Genomic DNA, 17438 nt, shown 5'->3' on the forward strand with positions numbered 1-17438 from the left:
CTTCCCACCTAGATTACTTCCTGATCCCACATACCCATGTAAACAGAATCACAGATATCTCTGTTTTGGCACAGGGGTTCTCAGGTCACTCCCCAGTGAGGATTCGCATCCGTGTATGTCATCAGCGTCAGGACTTTAGATGGCACCTTTCACCATGGTATATGCAGAACTCAGACTAGGAATATTTTGCAGTTAACACTGACACAGTAGCGTCAAAGACGATGCTATAAGAGTCCCCAAAGCCCACAGAGAGGGGGCCTGATATTAGCTTTACTGTGGGGCTCCAGAGAAGCTGAGCATGGAATTTGGTGGACCTGGATGCCCAAATAGTTGATTTAGAGATACTGGGCCGTCTGGTGGAAGGGCAGCAGGCATGCAGACAGCTCGGCCTCTTACAACAACAGCAACAGACCCTCCTAAAGGATGCCAGCCTGTTGTGGGGGGCAGCTCAAAGCCGCAAATATAAAAGGGGCAATAATTCCAGTAAGATATTGCATTGGTTGTGCCAGGGCCCTGGATTTGCTCCTCCCTTCCTCCCCGTGTGCAACTCAGCAGGTGTATAACTTAACGACCCTAGGTCAGTGGCATGCAGTTTTGCCAAATACTTATAGGAGGTTTATGCTCAGCAGGAGGTGTTGTCTAGAAACCAAATGAAGGATTTTGTGACAGAGATCCCGCTTAAAACTCTTTCCTCTATAGATCATGACACCTTAGATTGTGTCCTCATGGGGAAGGAGCTCTTGTCGGCCCTGGTGGTGTTGAGCCCTGGAAAGACCCCTGAACCAAATGTATTCCTGTTAAAATTTTTAAGGCCTTCATACCAAAACTACAGAAATATATGTTGGGGGTGTTCCGAGCTGCACCTGATGTTGCTGCCCTATCCTGACTTGCACCATGCTGAGATTGTAGTGTTCCCCAAACCTGGTCAGCCGGCTGACCAGCATTCTTCTTATCGCTCTCTCTTAAATCTCCAGGTGAAGATCTTCGTGATGGCGTTGGCGAACAAACTTGGTCATTCCGGACCTAGTTGGATTTATGCCTGGTCGTGCCACTCAACACAATATTTGGCGCAGCCCTGGCAGACAGACTAGAGGGTCCCCTGGCACTCCTCTTTGCCGACATTGACAAAGTCTTCGACTCCATCAGCTGGGTCTACCTGTTTGCACTCCTGCATTGCCCGAATTTGGCTCTAGATTTTTTTTGTCTTAAATTAGAATACTGTACACTGATTTGACAGCAACAGTGGGAGTGGCTGGGGCAAGTTCAGATCATATTTCAATCTGGCACAGGAGAGGCAGGGGTGCTCCTTATCTCCTTTATAATTTGCTCCAGTAACACAGCCCCTGGAGGCGTGGGTACAGACAGATGCCTGGGATTTTGGGTCCGACTGGGAGGGTGGGATATCAGATTGAATAGCACTATATGAGGTTGACGTCCTTTTCTGTTTGACCTCCCCAGCAGCCTCGGGCAGCGCATTTTGCGAATCATACACATTTTTGGTGAATCCACAGGACCTTCCCATAATACTTCCAAACACTCTGCGCTCCCAGGAGGCAAGTACCAAAAATACATCAGCAGGGTATCGGGACTCCAGATCACCCAGGTGGTCTAAAGTATCTGGGGGTATTTGTATCCCCCTACACTTCATTGGCATGGACATAAAATGTCAACCCTGTTTTGGCGCCCCTCAAAGAGGAAATACATTGGTTCTCCCTCTTTCTCCCTTACTTGGAGGTCTGCCATTTTCAAAATGGTTTCCTTCCCCATCTATTGCATCAACTACAGAACTTTCCCTATGCAATCGCCCGACAATGGTTTAGATCTGTTAACTCTATACAGCTTTCTTTGGGCAGGTGGCATTCCTCGCATCGCCTTGGGGAAATGCATTCAATCCACATACTGTGGAGGCATTGTTTCAGCAGACACTGAATCTTACTATGTGGTGTTGCACCTTCTGGTCATTGATGACTGGTGGTGTAGGGTGCATGAGGACCCTGAGTATGCGTCTGAGCGCTGGGCAATGGGGACACTCTTGTCATCTCGTATTTTTATTATGGGGGTGCTGAGGGAGCCTTCCACCCACAATATATGTTGTAATTATGCAGTAGAGGAAGTCCTTTCGGCAAATGGGGTGGTGGGAAGAATTTACACAATGCATGGCGCTGTGGCATGGCTGCTGGCCATCATAGGTGGCCACACACAAGCGTTTCCGGAATAGGGACCTTATAGGTATTTATACACTGGGGGACATCATGTGTGGGACTGTCCTTAAATTGTTTCAGTCTTTGCAAACAGGCTACCAACTCCACTGCAGCCAGTTCTATCATTAGCTGCAACTCTGCCATGCCCTGACCCCATATATATCTGAGCTCCCAGAACTCCCCAAATACAATCCTTTGGAAGGCGAACTTATTTTCGGGAATTTGGGTGATCGTAAAATTGCACAAATTTACCAGACACTTGTCTCTAATTGCCCAGACACATTTGCAGCTCTCTGACATATTTGTGAGGCGATGAGGGAGCATTGGAAAATGAAGACTCGACAGAGGCACTGGGGCCACCCAGGAGTGTCACCATTGCAGCCTGGCTTTGACTAATTCAGCTCAAATACCTCCATAGGGTATACTATACTGTACAAAGCATTGAGTGTGGAATATGGGAGTGATAGTCTCCCCAGCCTGTCTCAAGTGTAAAGCGGAGGAGGGTACATTTATACATACAGTGTGGTGGTGTGATATCATGCTTGGGTGAGGTTCTGAGCAGGACACTTCCGAAAGACCCAAAGCCTATCCTACTTCATTTCTCAGACACACTGGAGGGCAATCATTACAAGCTGTCTCTACTTTTTCTTGCTTGACTATGGCAAAGAGGGATATGGCAAAGGGTTGGAAGACAGTGCCCCCCCATTTCTGTCAGTATGCAAAAATGGTTTGGATTGTTGCATGGGCATAGAAATGGCAGTGTACAAGTTCCAGGGTTTCCCACAGAAAACTGCAAAGCTGTGCCAGGCATTCGGAGACTACAGGGGACTTGTGCTGGAACCTGTCCACCCTATGAGATGTGAAATAAATGATGAAATATGCCGATTTGTGGAATAGGTTATGCTTGACACAGGAGGGATGGTCTTCAGGCCTTTTTATATGGTAATCTATCCTCTACTTTTGAGGATGGAGTAGGACTGGATGGTGTTGTGCAGATATAAGCAGAGATATGTGTTTCTTTCATGTACATTGTCTGTTTTACAAATCATTGGCCGGATTGTCACTATGTCTTGGAAAAAAATCAATAAAATCTGTTTAAAAAGTCAAGAACCTATCCTCTAAATGTGAAGTACGAGCACAAACTGGTAAAGAATGTAGTCAATTATTTGGTTTTGTCCATAGCGTAGTAAGCAAATCACTGCTCTCATTATGTATTGCAAGGATAACATGCATTGAATCCCTCTGCCAAAAGTTGAGTTGAGACTACACACCTTTTTCTCTATGCTCATTGTATGTCTCCTTTTTAATCAATGTAAAGCATATTCAGGTTGAGATGTGAAGAGAGTAATGAGCTCAAATCTAGATCTAGTCAGTTCTTGCGGAATAAGCTACTGGGTGATATACTTTAATGAATGATGATATCCCCTATGGATGACACCAGTTTCTTTTGGTCTTCCATAACATTTCCCTTTGTCAGGGTTTATTCTATCAACATGTAATCCCTCACATATACCTTGCCAGAAGCCCACAGTGTCTATTTAGAAGTTACAAATCCCTCACAGTCTAAAACAAAATCTACATGTTGGGACATGGGTCATTTTTTCCGGTATTTGGATTTAAAGCTGTAATCAAACCTTCATGATTCTTAAGTCTAACTATAACTTTATTGGAGCATGGTCTGAGATACTATCTTCTTAGATGGCACTTGACAAACTACTCCGTAGTATGGAGGCTGAGATGAGAAAGAAATCAATATGGGTGTGTCTGCCATGCACTCATGATACAAAGATGTAGTCTCTCATCTGACAATGCAAGAGCCTCCAGAAGTCTACAAGCCTGAGATCTTGTAAAAGGTCAATCAGCAGATCTCTGGCTTATGTGCTACCTATATCAGGCTTACCAGATCTTTCCGAGACAGGGTCAAAACTCAGGATCCAATCCTCTACTATCGCTGTCTTACTTCCACCAGACATTCTGGAGAGTCTTGAGAAAAAGGGGAACTTGATTTACTGGGAGCATATATTAAGTCTATAATCAACAATGTCCGCTGAATTAATATGTTTGCAGAAACATAATGGCGTTCACATCCTGTACAAAATTTTCAGTACTGAGGCATGGAGTGTTTTTCTTACACAAGACAACAACTGTTACTAGTTTATAGGCAGCAGAGCCTACTGCATCAGGCCAAGATGTCTATCTGTTCCAAGTATTAAGTACCTTACCCTCCCAATCTCTTTTTAGTTTTGCAGCTTCAGATGGAAAAAGGTGAGTTTCTTGAAGCAGGGCAATGCATGGCAATTTTGATAATTTTTTCCTTTAATGCATAGGTTGTGCCAGTAGGACTATATTGGAAACAATATTAAAGTACCTGTGAATGGCCCTAGTAATTGCAGGGGTCATCACACTGACAGCATAGACAATGTCATGTGTGTAATGTCTAGAATTCAGCAGTAGAAGTCATCTCATGTTGATGGACCCTTCTTAATGGATAGTGTTTCAGTGAAAAGTAGTTGTATCTCAAGGTTTGGTTGTGGTTGCGGTGATGAAGTAAAAGGTCATTGCTCTGGACTGTCTGCAGTAAATTAGGTATTTTTCTTCTCCTTTTAAACTACAAGGGCTGTGAGGAAATCCTTTTTTATTGGGAAAATCCAAGCAAACCTAGCCCAGCACTTGCTGGTTAGAGATGTCCAGCCCCCACACTTTTCTGCACAGTTGTTTGTTCAGTTCTCAGGAGAATTAGTTTGGCCATCACAATTCCAATGCCACACTTTCACATTTCACACTTTCTGTCTTGTGAATGTATTCGCTCCCTGGTAAGAGCCAGCTTGATAAAGGGTAAGGGTCACTTGAGTGTATCCTGTGTGGCAGGAGAAACAGGAAAAGTTATCTGGGTATATGGAGCAGTGATTCTGCAAACCAAAGGGCCTGATTATGAGTCTGGCACAAGACCGCCGCGGCTGTGGCGGTCCGACCACCACATGACGAGTTTGAAAGGTGGACCCGCCAACAGATCACCATCTCCACCAGGATCCAAGATCCCGATGGGCTGATGGCAGTCCTGGTTGTACCTTGTTCTCTGCCAGCCTTTTCATGGCGGTTTCTCCATCATGAAAATGTTGTTGGAGAACAAGTGCTGGGGTCACAAGGGGCTTGCCCAGCACCATCGGAATGTGCACTGTGTGCTTTGCTTTGTAGACAGTGTGCATTCTGAGGGTGCAGGTCAGCCCCCTCTGTGCTATCTTGTAGCACTGTTATCACCAGTCTGACCAGCGGAAACGATCTATTTCAAGGTTTCTGCCAGTCAGCCAGGTCAGAGTGATGGAAATCTTGTAATAGTGTGGGGGACGCCACTGCCATTGGGGTGGTGTCCTCCCCGCAAGTTTGGCGGTCCCATGTTGGGACCACCAAACTCATATTTTGCCCCAAAATATTTGTAGCTAATTTCTAGTGTACAGACAATGGATGTAAATTGCCTAACGAAGCACACTTCCATGGTGTACCTAAATGATTCTTGTCATAATTGTTTACTTTGTAATGTTTACATTTCTCCCACATTATACATTAATATTAGAGGTGTGCCTAATTCAAGTAATTATGCAAAGGTCTGGCAAAATTATGTAAAATTATGTGTAATTGTGGAAAATGCAAAGCTGTAATTTAGTACTATATTTTAGCTAAAAATAAATTATTGTGTCAACATTTGACACATGAACACATTTCAAGCCATTAGTGCAAAAAAAACAAAAGCACTACAAACAGATGTTCTGCTGTTCCTCGGTATTCACTATATATTTTTAATGGGAATGGCACATACATAGTAAATGTTTAGAGAGAATGGCATGTAATAACTCAAAGTGGCATCATTGTGGCATTTTGCGTAACAAACGTTAACATGAAATTCTAGAAATTATGTGAGTTATGCTAGCATAATATAAAATATGCCCATGCCTGATTATTATGATTAGGAGATATTATCAAGAGATTTACTGATGCTATATGAAGATTATGCAAGCACTACTGTTACTGTAGTTGGAGATTTTTTTTAACCTTTTTTATTAGCGTTTCTCACATTTACATTTGTCAAATCTATTGCATCATACAGAGGTATGAACATTAATCCCATCACAGGACTATGCAGGAGTAGAGCTATAATCTCAGGAGTACTTGTGTTAATATCGGACCAATCGATGAACACAGCAACAAGACACCTTTAGACGTGAACAATACATTTTTATACTCAAACAAAGTCACATCACCTCTGATGGATTCTCCTGTCATGAACTCTCATTCAACCCCAGCACATAGGTACGTGGTCAGGTAGGCTATGCCGCCCAAACCTGAAGGTTAATGATTGACAGGACACAGGTGGGGGTAACACTTAGCTGACAGCCAAACACACACGCTTAGATCAGATCCCACAGATACGCAGCAACACTACAATGGTCCACAGCGATTGGCCCCAATAAAGCACACATTGCCAGAGAGACCATGCATTCCAAAACAAACAGAACGTTAGATGTCACATATAGTTAGGTGCACTTAGCCTATCTGGACACAGCACACAAAGTGACCACGTGCCCCTTAGGCCGCACATCTGGACACCTACTTGCTGGCCCACAAAGTGCCAGGTCGAGGCCCATCTGGATTCCCTATCTGGAAATTATATCTGCGACTCCTTATCAATAGTTTGCATATTTCACCAGGGAAAGAATGTTACATGTGTGTATTGCCGCCAGAGACATGTATAAAACGTGGGTCATTTCAATGTTCTATGAGAAACAGTCCTCAGACCCCAGTGCTGTAACTGCTCTCCTGGCTGTAATGTTTAATTAAAAAAAAAGTTTCCTGTTTTGCCAGATGTCTCTTGTCTCTTGTTTTTTAAGGTAAATCCTCATTCGAGCAACACTTGGTTCAGTCCTTATAAACCATAACAAGATTTAAGAACAAGTAATCAGTCATGTGATACCTCCTACCAATGCATTTATGCTGTCAGTATTACAATGCATCTCTTTTATTTGGGTCCCATATTGATTGTAATAGGGTACACCATTTACCTTAGACATTGCTGGAAATTAACGGAGGGCAGATCCGGAGGAATGGTGGGGCATACTTGAATAGCCAGGTGTGCACTGTTACCCGCCCACTTCTTCCTGGTATATTTGTAAATCCAGGAGCAGTGCTATTGTAGTTGGAAATTTTATTGTTAACATTACTAGTTCCCTACACAACAAATTAGTTTTTTCAGATTTAGATATTGCCTGAGACCTATCCTGTGCATCCCTTCCTACTTGGTGTAGTGATAAGGAAGTGATAAGCCCATTAACCATGGACTTAGGAATTAAACTGAGCCCCAACCAGTGGAAAGTTTAAAGTCAGCTGAACTGGCAGGCTTACTTGGAGAAACAGATTTTTGTTCTTTGATTGATTACATTTAATTGCATCTATTGATTACATTTTCATTGCATATACAGGAAATACATCCATAATTAACTTTAAAATAGAGTTTAAAGAATGGAATATAATTTCCAGTTAATATTGTCAATAAAAATGGTGATATACAGGACTATTGATAAATAATTTTCCCAAATGTATAACTGTCTGAGCACCAGTGTAAGAAACTGGATTATCATTTGAGGTGAGCAACTGCCAGAAATAATCACATCCATGTCAGTATGAACTTTCCAAGTCACTAAATTAACCCGAGCTAAACCCCCCCTATTAGCTATGGTAGAAAGTGGTGTCACATGCTGCCCACAGTACCCACTTCTGAATATTCTGTGGAGTTCAGAGCAGTCATCTCTGCCCTTTCAGGTCAGCCTACTGTTTGCTCCTGGGAGGCATTTCTGTACTCCTTATATATATTCAAGCCTGAGCACATGCTGAGAGTTGTCAGGGGCTTATGGTAATTAGCGGTCTGAGAGTTCAGGAAGCTGATGGGTAACGTTCTAAAAGTTACTTTTCCTTAATATGAATTAAAAATCCAACTTTGCCAATGATTGGTAATAACTACTAAAAATAATTGTTTAATAATGTTTCTAGGTGGTTCCATTCCCGATATACAGCATTAGTATTTTTATCTGTACTTAGGTTTCCTCTATAGGACAGCTAAGCCTATCACAGTGAAAAAATAACTTTTGGGCCTTTTCGCTATGGGCACATGGTAACATTACTTTTTTATATGTCCCACTTTTCCATAACATGCCCCCGACCTTGTGGGCTGCAAGGCCTACATAGGGGTGACATTTATATTTAAAACAAAGTTTTTCTCCTGTCAAAAAGGGTTATTTTGACAGGTCAAACAGTAGGGTTTAGACTGTATCAGTCTAGTGGCATAGTGTAGGCCTGAAGTCATGCTTGTCCTTGCACTGTACTGGATGGCACAACAGGTTTTGCAGTGCACTAGTGACATTAAACTTCCAGGCCCTGGGTGCACTTTCTGTACCATAGAATAGGGACTTATAAGCAAGTTAAACATACCAACTAGAAATGTGCCAAAGTAATCATGTTTAAAGAGTGAACACAAACACTTTCCTTCTGATTAGCAGAGGTCTAAAGCCAGCAAAACTATAGGGTCCAGCAAAACGCAAAAAATCAAAGGTGCCCACGTGGAAAAGGCAGATTTCCAAAAGACTCAGATATGTTTATTCATTTTTGTGATATTTTTCCAATGAATTCCTGCTCCTCTGTCAATCTATTTCTCTTGAGCAATAATAAAACATTTTTTTAAATAAATTACTTAAAAACAACTGTTAGAAATTGGGTTTCTAGTTGGCAGTGGTATGCACCCTGTCCAAGTAGGGACCACAATTCTGGATAAGTCACAAAACAACCAAAATAATCCTGTGCTCACCCTCCGGTAGCTTGGCACAGAGCAGGCAGACTTAACTTAGAAGGCAATGTGTAAAGTATTTGTGCATACTGTTAATAGCGAAAACACCAAAAATGACAAGAATCCAATATGCACAAGTCAAGATATCACTTTTTAGAAGTTTAGGTAAGTCTTAATCGATAGGAATTAATGGACGTATCTTTTTAGCATAAAGTTCCTGGGATGCACTAAAAAATAACAACATAGAGGACCGCAGAGGAGGTGGTGCGTCGGAAAGTAAAGTGATGCATCAATTCTTCTGGCCCAGCGGAGGTGATGCATCAATTTCCAGGTATGCAGCCTTGGCTCCTTACTGCATCACAGGGACAAAATGCGCTGCGATGATGAGACAGGTACTATGTCAATTAAGGAGATGCTGCAGCGATTTTTCAGCGGCGAGACGCTGCATTAATTCTGCAGGTGATGCGTCGATTTTTGCAGGTGTTGCGTCGGTTTTCTGGTGCACTGGAGTTTCTACCTCTGGTGAAGTCTTTGATGGCCCTGAGACTTCTTAACAGGAGGCAAGCTCACTCCAAGCCCTTGGAGATCACTTTTAGGGGATTGCAAAGTTCTTCCAGCAGAGGCAGGAAGCAGTAGACAGCAGGGCAACAAGCAGGAGAGCAGTCTTTTCAGAAAAGCAGTCCAGATGAGTCTTTTGGGCAGCATGGCAGTCTCTCTGAGAGAGTCCAGCTGTAGGTCCAGAAGTGTTTGATTTGAGGGGGTGGTCACAGGACCAGTATGTATACCTAAATGTGCATTTGAAGTGGGGAAACTGCAAAGAGTGGTTTTGAAGAACATCAGTTTTCCTTTCAATCCATTGTTGTCTGCCTGGAGATCCTTTTTGTGGGGTCAGGCCACTAGCCTTTGAAGTGTAAGTGAGAGCCCCCACCCTTCCTGCCCAGGAAGATTAATCAGTATGCAGATGCAGCTCAGTGTCCTGTGTTTGTGGCTGTCTGGGTAGAATGCACAAGGGGAGCTGTCAACCAGCACAGACCAAATGTAGATTGGAGACAGGCTGTAAGGCACAGAGAGCAGCAAGTCAGAGAAATGCCTACTTTCTAAAAATAGCATTGCTAAAATAGAAATGTTAAATCCAACTTCAACAGTAGGCAGGATTTCTCACTACAATTCCAACCATACCAAACATGACAATGCCACTCCTTTCAGATCAGACATTACCACTTAAAAGTATATAAGGGAATTTCTAATGCATGCCTATGAGAGGAGCAGGCTTCACAGTAGTGTGGAAGTATGTCACTATCAGAACATGTAAAACTTACAAGTACATGGCCTGCCTTTTGCTTACATAGCACCTAAAGGCCTACCTTAGGGGTTGCTTATATGTAATAAAAGGGGAGTGTATGGCTTGGCAAGTAGTTTAAATGCCAAGTCAAAGTGGAAGTAAACTGCACACATAGGCCCTGCACTGGCAGGTCTGATAAACGATGAAGGGGCTACTTATGTGGGTGGCACAAACAGTGCTGCAGACCCACTAGTAGCATTTAATTTATAGGCCCTGAGCACATGTAGAGCACTTTACTAGGGACTTACAAGAAAATTAAATATGCCAATTGGGTATTAGCCAATGTTACATGTTTTAGGGAGAGAGCACATGCACTTAGGGAAAGGATGTAGTGCAGCAGTCAGATCGACTGCCTTGGGAGCTGGACATCCGGGTTCGACCCTCGGCATCAGCATGGACGCTATGTCCTGTGATTCAGGGTAAATCACTCAATCTTCCCATGTCCATGGACAGTGCCTTGAGACCCTCACGGGTAATAAGCAGCGCTATATAAATCTTCATTTCACTTTAACACTGGTTAACAGTGGTACAGTGCCCAGAGTCCTAAAGCCAACAAAAATGAGATCAGAAAAAGAGAAGGAGGAAGGCAAACAGTTTGGGGTGACTCTTCAGCAAGTGCTATTTTCCAAAAACAACACATTAGATTGGGAGGGGAAAACCAAGAAAGTTTTGACAATCAATGCAGTTAGCCATGGCTACATACAATTGATGTGATTTCTAGATTACTGTAGCAAAAATACTGGGCAAAAGTACAACCAAAAGCCTGTTCTGATACATTAAGACAATTGGTGTACATATTTAAATAAATTATGTCAGGTCTCCAGTATTAATTTTGATAAACAAAGTATAAGGCCAATTTCTTCTAGCATGGAACAGAAAACAATGGAAGAAGTTGTTGATATAATTGTATCTGTTGTCAATACTAGTGCCCAGGGACCTGGTGGTACACCTGTTGTTGAATATGGTACCTTTAGTGTGGGCTGAATTACTGAAACCTCTTTTTACTTATTGTATTTTTTTAAAGTGAATTATTGACTCTGGAAAAGGTAGCCACAACATCCCTTTGTATAAACAGAGAGATAGATCCAAAACATCGAATTATCCATCAATTGCCCTGTAGATGCCTACTGTGAAATATTTTCTAAAGACTATTTTTTACAGTTAGTAAACTGGGTATATTATAAAAAACATTTACTCAGTGAACAAGAGGGGTTTTTACTCTTCATAGTCCACAATTAGTTTTATCATATGCCTTCAATTATGATGTAAAACATATATAAAAACGCAACATGGACATTTTTGCAGCTTTGGTTGATTTTAGTAGTGCAATTGATTGTGTGGACTGTCCTAAATTGTGAATCTTCATTATATTAACTGGACCCATGTATTACTGGGATCAACAAAATAATTTTCATCTAGAATGTCTATTCTAAAAAAAAGGTTGTGCACTTTCTTTCTAAATGCATGCGGAGGATTTGGTTTAGATGGATCTCTCTCCAGTAGTACTACAAAGGCAATGACATGTATTAGCAGTATACACAGACATTATGCATTGGTCAATGGCAATAAAAACTAAGATAATGCTGAGGGCTCATTGACTGTCAGCTCAGCGCAAATAGTATTTTAATCATAAATATCTTGAGATGGCAAAAACAAAATATTTGATCTAGGAGTTACAATGACAAACAAGCTAACTTGGTGCAGCCATGTGTAAAATTCAACAAGCAAAAGCTAATTCTATTGGTCTGGAACTACTCTAATATTAAAAGTCCTAAGATGAAAGACAGAGTTCCTTTCTAATGAAAGTTTATACAGTCACAATTCCCACCACTGCACTTTCTGATGTTGAAGTACAACCTATCACTTTGTTTGGAAAATTCAATTAAGCAGAATCACACATGTGGAAAGCATTCTTGGCATACGACGTTTGACTCCAGTCGATATTTAACATTGAAAATGGGATTGACAGCAATAACCTTTTGAGCCTTCTCTCAAGCGATACGATATTTCTAAAATCTTTTGAAAACCCCAAGATTAGTTTTGAAAAAAGCTAGTATAGAATGGAAATTCCAATTATACAAAGGGAAAATACAATTTTTGTTTTCAATATTGGTATGCTTTTGTTTAAATTCTCTGGATATAAGTAAACAAATTGTTTTATGTCAAACTAATTTGGTATATATGAAATAGAAACTGAAACAAATTACAATATAAAAACCTTTTTTCAACAATTTTAGTATACTGTGTAAATAATGGAAGATGTCCCTACAATAGTAATTTTGTAAGTATGGGAGAAAATGCAATATTATTTATAATATAATCTTAGTTGTGACGTCAGAAGATGTTATATGAATTTTAAGTTTGGAAACCTGCCTTTAGGTGAAAATATTTGAGTCCCTATTTAAAGAAAAAAACATACATCTAAAGTGGCAATATTGCAGGGCTGAAATGTAAGACATGAATCACAGGTATATTTTTTTTGTCCTGTGCCAACATCTTATCAAACTTGATTTCTAAGACACGCCTCATAAAGCCTAATATACACTTCCATTCTGAAATGTAATTTATGCTGTTTTATCCAAGACCAGTGTACATTTGTTATTGATTATCTCAATTTTTTAATTCGATTATTACTCAAGTTACTATAATTATAGCTCCTTTCAATCCCTGTGCAATGAATAAATGGCTTTCTTTGTTCCAAGAATGGACTCCTGGTCCACATTCTCATTAGATAATCAGCCTGAGATCTCTCCCAAGAGAGTGCCAGTGAAAGGCCCGCTCAAGGAATACAACCTTATTCTTAAAGCACAAAAACTGCACACCCAATAAATATTTTTAGTAATGAAGTTCTAAACATATGTATCATGACCGGGGCCCTGAAGTCACCTTACTCCATCAACATCTCCCTTTCTAATGAAGCAATATAAACCAAGACATGCCTGCTCATCTTTTTTTACTATGATTAACCAGGTTTTACACATAACAATTCATGAGTAAGTTACACCAAGACTGAAAAGAAACACAGGGGATCAGGAAACAGTTTTCCCAAGGGTGAGTATTCTTGCTTTTAAGTATGCAAATTGATGGGATGTAGAAATATGTATTTGTCTTGCATAGAAGTACACATTTGATGGGATCTACAAAATCACTAGAGGCATTGACAGAATTGTATCTGTTCAGCCATTTCTTCTAGTTGAACTTGTGTGAATTGTCGTCAGGTAGACAATCCACAGGTTTAGGAATGGGCAAAAATGTTCAGACGTTGTGGGTGTTTACAAAATTGACAATGGCCCTTTATGACCCTCCATTAGAAATTTACATTTTGTCTACTCTTATCCTAAATAAATGTTTGAGTGCAGAAAACCCAACCACCAGGCAGAATTTATGAGACAGTTTCCTGAAAGACTGGATGATCCTCAAACTCTGCTCCTCCAAGACAGAATTCCATATTTTCTCCACTGACAAATGCTTCACACAAATGGAAGGTTGGTTAGAGTACAACTCTCACTACATATCCCCCTCCCCTCAGCTAAGTCTATGAACTTTACCTTGGTTTCACATCTAGCCTTACCATCTGTGCACAGCACCTGTATCTACAGTCACAGAAGCTATTAACAGAAAATGTTACTTACCCTGTAATCATCTGTTTGTAGCTTGTAAAGATGTAGATTCACATATACCCACCCTCCTTCCCCGAAGTAAGCAGGGATCCAAAATACTTCCTGTAGGTATCCCTTTACAAAGCACACCATTTATTCTGTGCTGTTTCACCCCACCATGTTAATATTACTCAAGATGCTGGGGTGAAACAATCTGAGTTGCAGTCTTTGTCCTGGTGCACTGTAGGCTAGAGAAGGAGTCACAAATCATCTTGTAACAGAAAATTTGTTAGAAAAAAAACAACTTGCAAACGTCAGCACTCACCACTAAATGGCAAGACTTGCAGAGCATGTGTATTTGCAATTACACATCCTACCAACATTCATTTTCTGGGAACACTAAATATAACTTCGTAGTTATAATCATGAAATGTATTCATCTAACTTGCCAGGCTATACATATCAGGCTCGGTCTCTACTTACTCCCTAACTGTATTCTTCTGCTACATGGTGACGATCTGCAACCTTTCATTTTTTTCCAGCAAGTGGTGCGTATTTAAAAACGGTTTAATGTATAGCACCCTACTGGTTTATGTCTAACTCTGCACTTTCAAAATAAATAGAACAATAACCCTCTGGTAATTACCATTAGACTTGTTTTAGCATTGTTTGAACACATACCGCTGTAATGGCACATTTGGTAAACGTGAACGGGTCCTGCCCTGATCGTCTCCACGGTGAGGCGATACTGATCTTGAACGATGATGAGTTGTTCTTTGCTGTTCTGGCACAGTTAATGTTGTGGATTTGTTTTCTCTAGCACTCGACCTTGTACCTGTACGATTTCAAAAACTGTTGTTACCAAATGGAGGTTCATTTCAATCAAAACAGTAAATACATGTTATGGTAATCAACATTCCATTTTGCAATGTCAACATTTTCATGCAAGCAAAGTAATGTATGTATATATTTATGCTCACGTAAATATATGCATGCAAAAACATATGAATACCAATAAGTTATATTTATATAGATATTCAAATATGTATTATTGTAGATAAGACATATGTGCACGAAAATAAATATATGCATGTTTATGCATGTATTTATAAACTTTCAGATGTACAGAGAAACAATTTAGCAGTGTGATATATTTGTTTCCACTGATGAGCAATACGAAAGTGAAAGCTTCTGAAATAATCTACAATTGACTGAGCCACGAAATTAGGTCAATATCAGACATCTGTAATGTCACTTCATTGTGATACTGAATCTTGAAGCTTTTCTACTTGCTCATTTGTGAGAATGTATTTAAAATATCACTTCCATGCATGTATTTCTTATTTATGCCAGATGTACCCAAGAAGTTGAACACGGTAAATAGATGTATTAGAACATTGTTTTGCAACACCAACATTTTTAAGTCAGTGAAACAACTATCACCAATAGGGCATAAATAAAAATACATGTACATATATACATACCTGCATGTATAGATGTAAAATAAATCACATGCTTATATGACTGTGTCCATTAGTGAAGAATACCTCACCTTTACATTACCACATAACTCCTAATATCAATACAATTCCTTAGTGACTCTCAAGTTCCTGGGAGCTGTGTGAGGACAGGTATGCTTTATGCAGTTGTGAAGGAGGGTACGATCCCTGTGTAACTTTGAGGCGTTATAAATGTGTGCTACTCTGAAACTGGCCCAATATGCGCATCAATATCACCATTGCTCCCAAAGGATGGATTCCAAACAATAAGAAGAAGAGTACTGTTCTAACTGTTTTACCCTGCTCACAGTGTCTCCTTGAGGATTTTGTGGGCTATGAGCAAGACACATCGTGGGGACCCCTGTAAAGAAAAACTGAATTTCATTTCCTGCTAATTCAAGCCAGCATGATTCCAAACAATGCTAAAACAGTAAGCTTTCTCAATCAGGGTCATACAAATAAAGTTAAAATATATCTTGCCCAGACCTCATAACTTAGGCATAGAGGTAGAGGGGTTTAGGAGAAATAGAATAGGCAGAGGTCGCATAGACAGAAAGTTCACTTTTTGCGGGGGCCTCTTGGAAGGTGGGGCACTGGGCAACTGCCTACTTTGCCCATGCCTTAAAAGGTCTCTGGGTGCTCATTTTGGTAGAAACATTAACACTGTTCTGCTCAGCGGTGCGCTATAACCTATGCAAGTTTTGTGCGGTGGTAAAAGGTGTGTGCATTCCAAACACCATGATGTCTGGGTCAGCAGTAAACTCTTTGCAAGTCCGACATGGAGTGGTCAAGTTTCTGTGAGCTGCAGGTAAACATAATACAGTGTGTATTTCGTAACTCAAAGATAAGCCTACTGTAACTGGAAACAGAAATGATACCATCGTTACTGCTACGAGTCTGGGAAGAAAGTGGTACAAAGTGAAGGGAAGAGAAATGGAAAGACAGAAATTAAATCAGTTGAAATTAGGAGGCATTTAAGAATGGGGTGGCAAATCGTAGCAACTATTAACGTTTTACTTGATTCCAGGACGTAAGAATGCAAATATATATTCTACGTTGTGTGCCTAAAATATACTAACTCAACTAAAGGTCTTGTTAAAAAAAACACAGGTTTAAAACCGCTGTCCTTGGAAAGAGTTCTGTTGTAATTAATCGTCCATGCCAATCACAGAGGGATGTAAAGCTACAAGGAATCTGCACAGAGTTAACAATGGCTTCCTAGTTAAGGACAAGATACCAAGATACCAGACAACTGTGTGTAATAGTAGTTTTGTATATAGTAGAGTGATGCCAGACATACTTATATCTGTATATACAATGACAAAGTTGTGTGTCGATAATAAAAGCCTAAAGTCATTTGTGAGCGTTGTGAAGCAATACACATTTGCAGCTCATAAAGGAATATACACAATCCGTGTGAGTTGCATTGTAATGAAAACAATGAGTCAAGATCATCTCCTTGATCATTCTCTAGTATGCTTGGATGCTTGGGCGTACCAAACCATTCCTTATAGTGTCGGTTGAGTGTAATGTTTCATATTCTGTCAAATATAACCGAAACAACCTAATCCACACTAACCTTTTTGTGGATACACAAAGAATTCAAGAATAAAAAAAAGACATCTAGTACTATCACCCATACCCAAGAGTGCCCTATCGGTAATCTTTCACACTTTTCCTTGCTCCTCATAGTCTAAGTCTGCTTGCCCTGCTGACCAAATGCTAAAACCCAAAGCACTGTAACCATACAATAGCAGAAAGAGAACACTGTGAGGCTTGACATTCTGGGTATGTTTTCAATGCTGAACTATCTTCTTCTATACCTACTGCCTAGGAACACAAGCTTTATGGACTATTTTCAAAACAGAAGTAAAAGAAAGCTTGGGACAGTATCTCCTTAGATTTAATCAGCAATTGAAATCGAAGATGTACCATTTATTTACTTTTATATATTTGCTACGTTACCTA

At 40.5% G+C, this 17438-nt stretch overlaps 1 protein-coding gene across 7 annotated transcripts in view; it reads right to left on the bottom strand.

Moving 5' to 3' along the window:
* The window catches only part of RIMS1 (regulating synaptic membrane exocytosis 1), a 2255956-nt gene that overhangs the window by 833867 nt on the left and 1404651 nt on the right, over window positions 1-17438 (bottom strand). For all 7 annotated transcript variants that reach the window (XM_069235695.1, XM_069235694.1, XM_069235701.1 and 4 more), the window contains one exon: window positions 14653-14806. In XM_069235695.1, coding sequence (XP_069091796.1) covers window positions 14653-14806 — 154 coding nt within the window. The remainder of the gene's footprint in view (window positions 1-14652; window positions 14807-17438) is intronic.

This window comes from Pleurodeles waltl, chromosome 5 (genome assembly GCF_031143425.1).
Source record: "Pleurodeles waltl isolate 20211129_DDA chromosome 5, aPleWal1.hap1.20221129, whole genome shotgun sequence".
Classification (NCBI taxonomy): Eukaryota; Metazoa; Chordata; class Amphibia; order Caudata; family Salamandridae; genus Pleurodeles; species Pleurodeles waltl.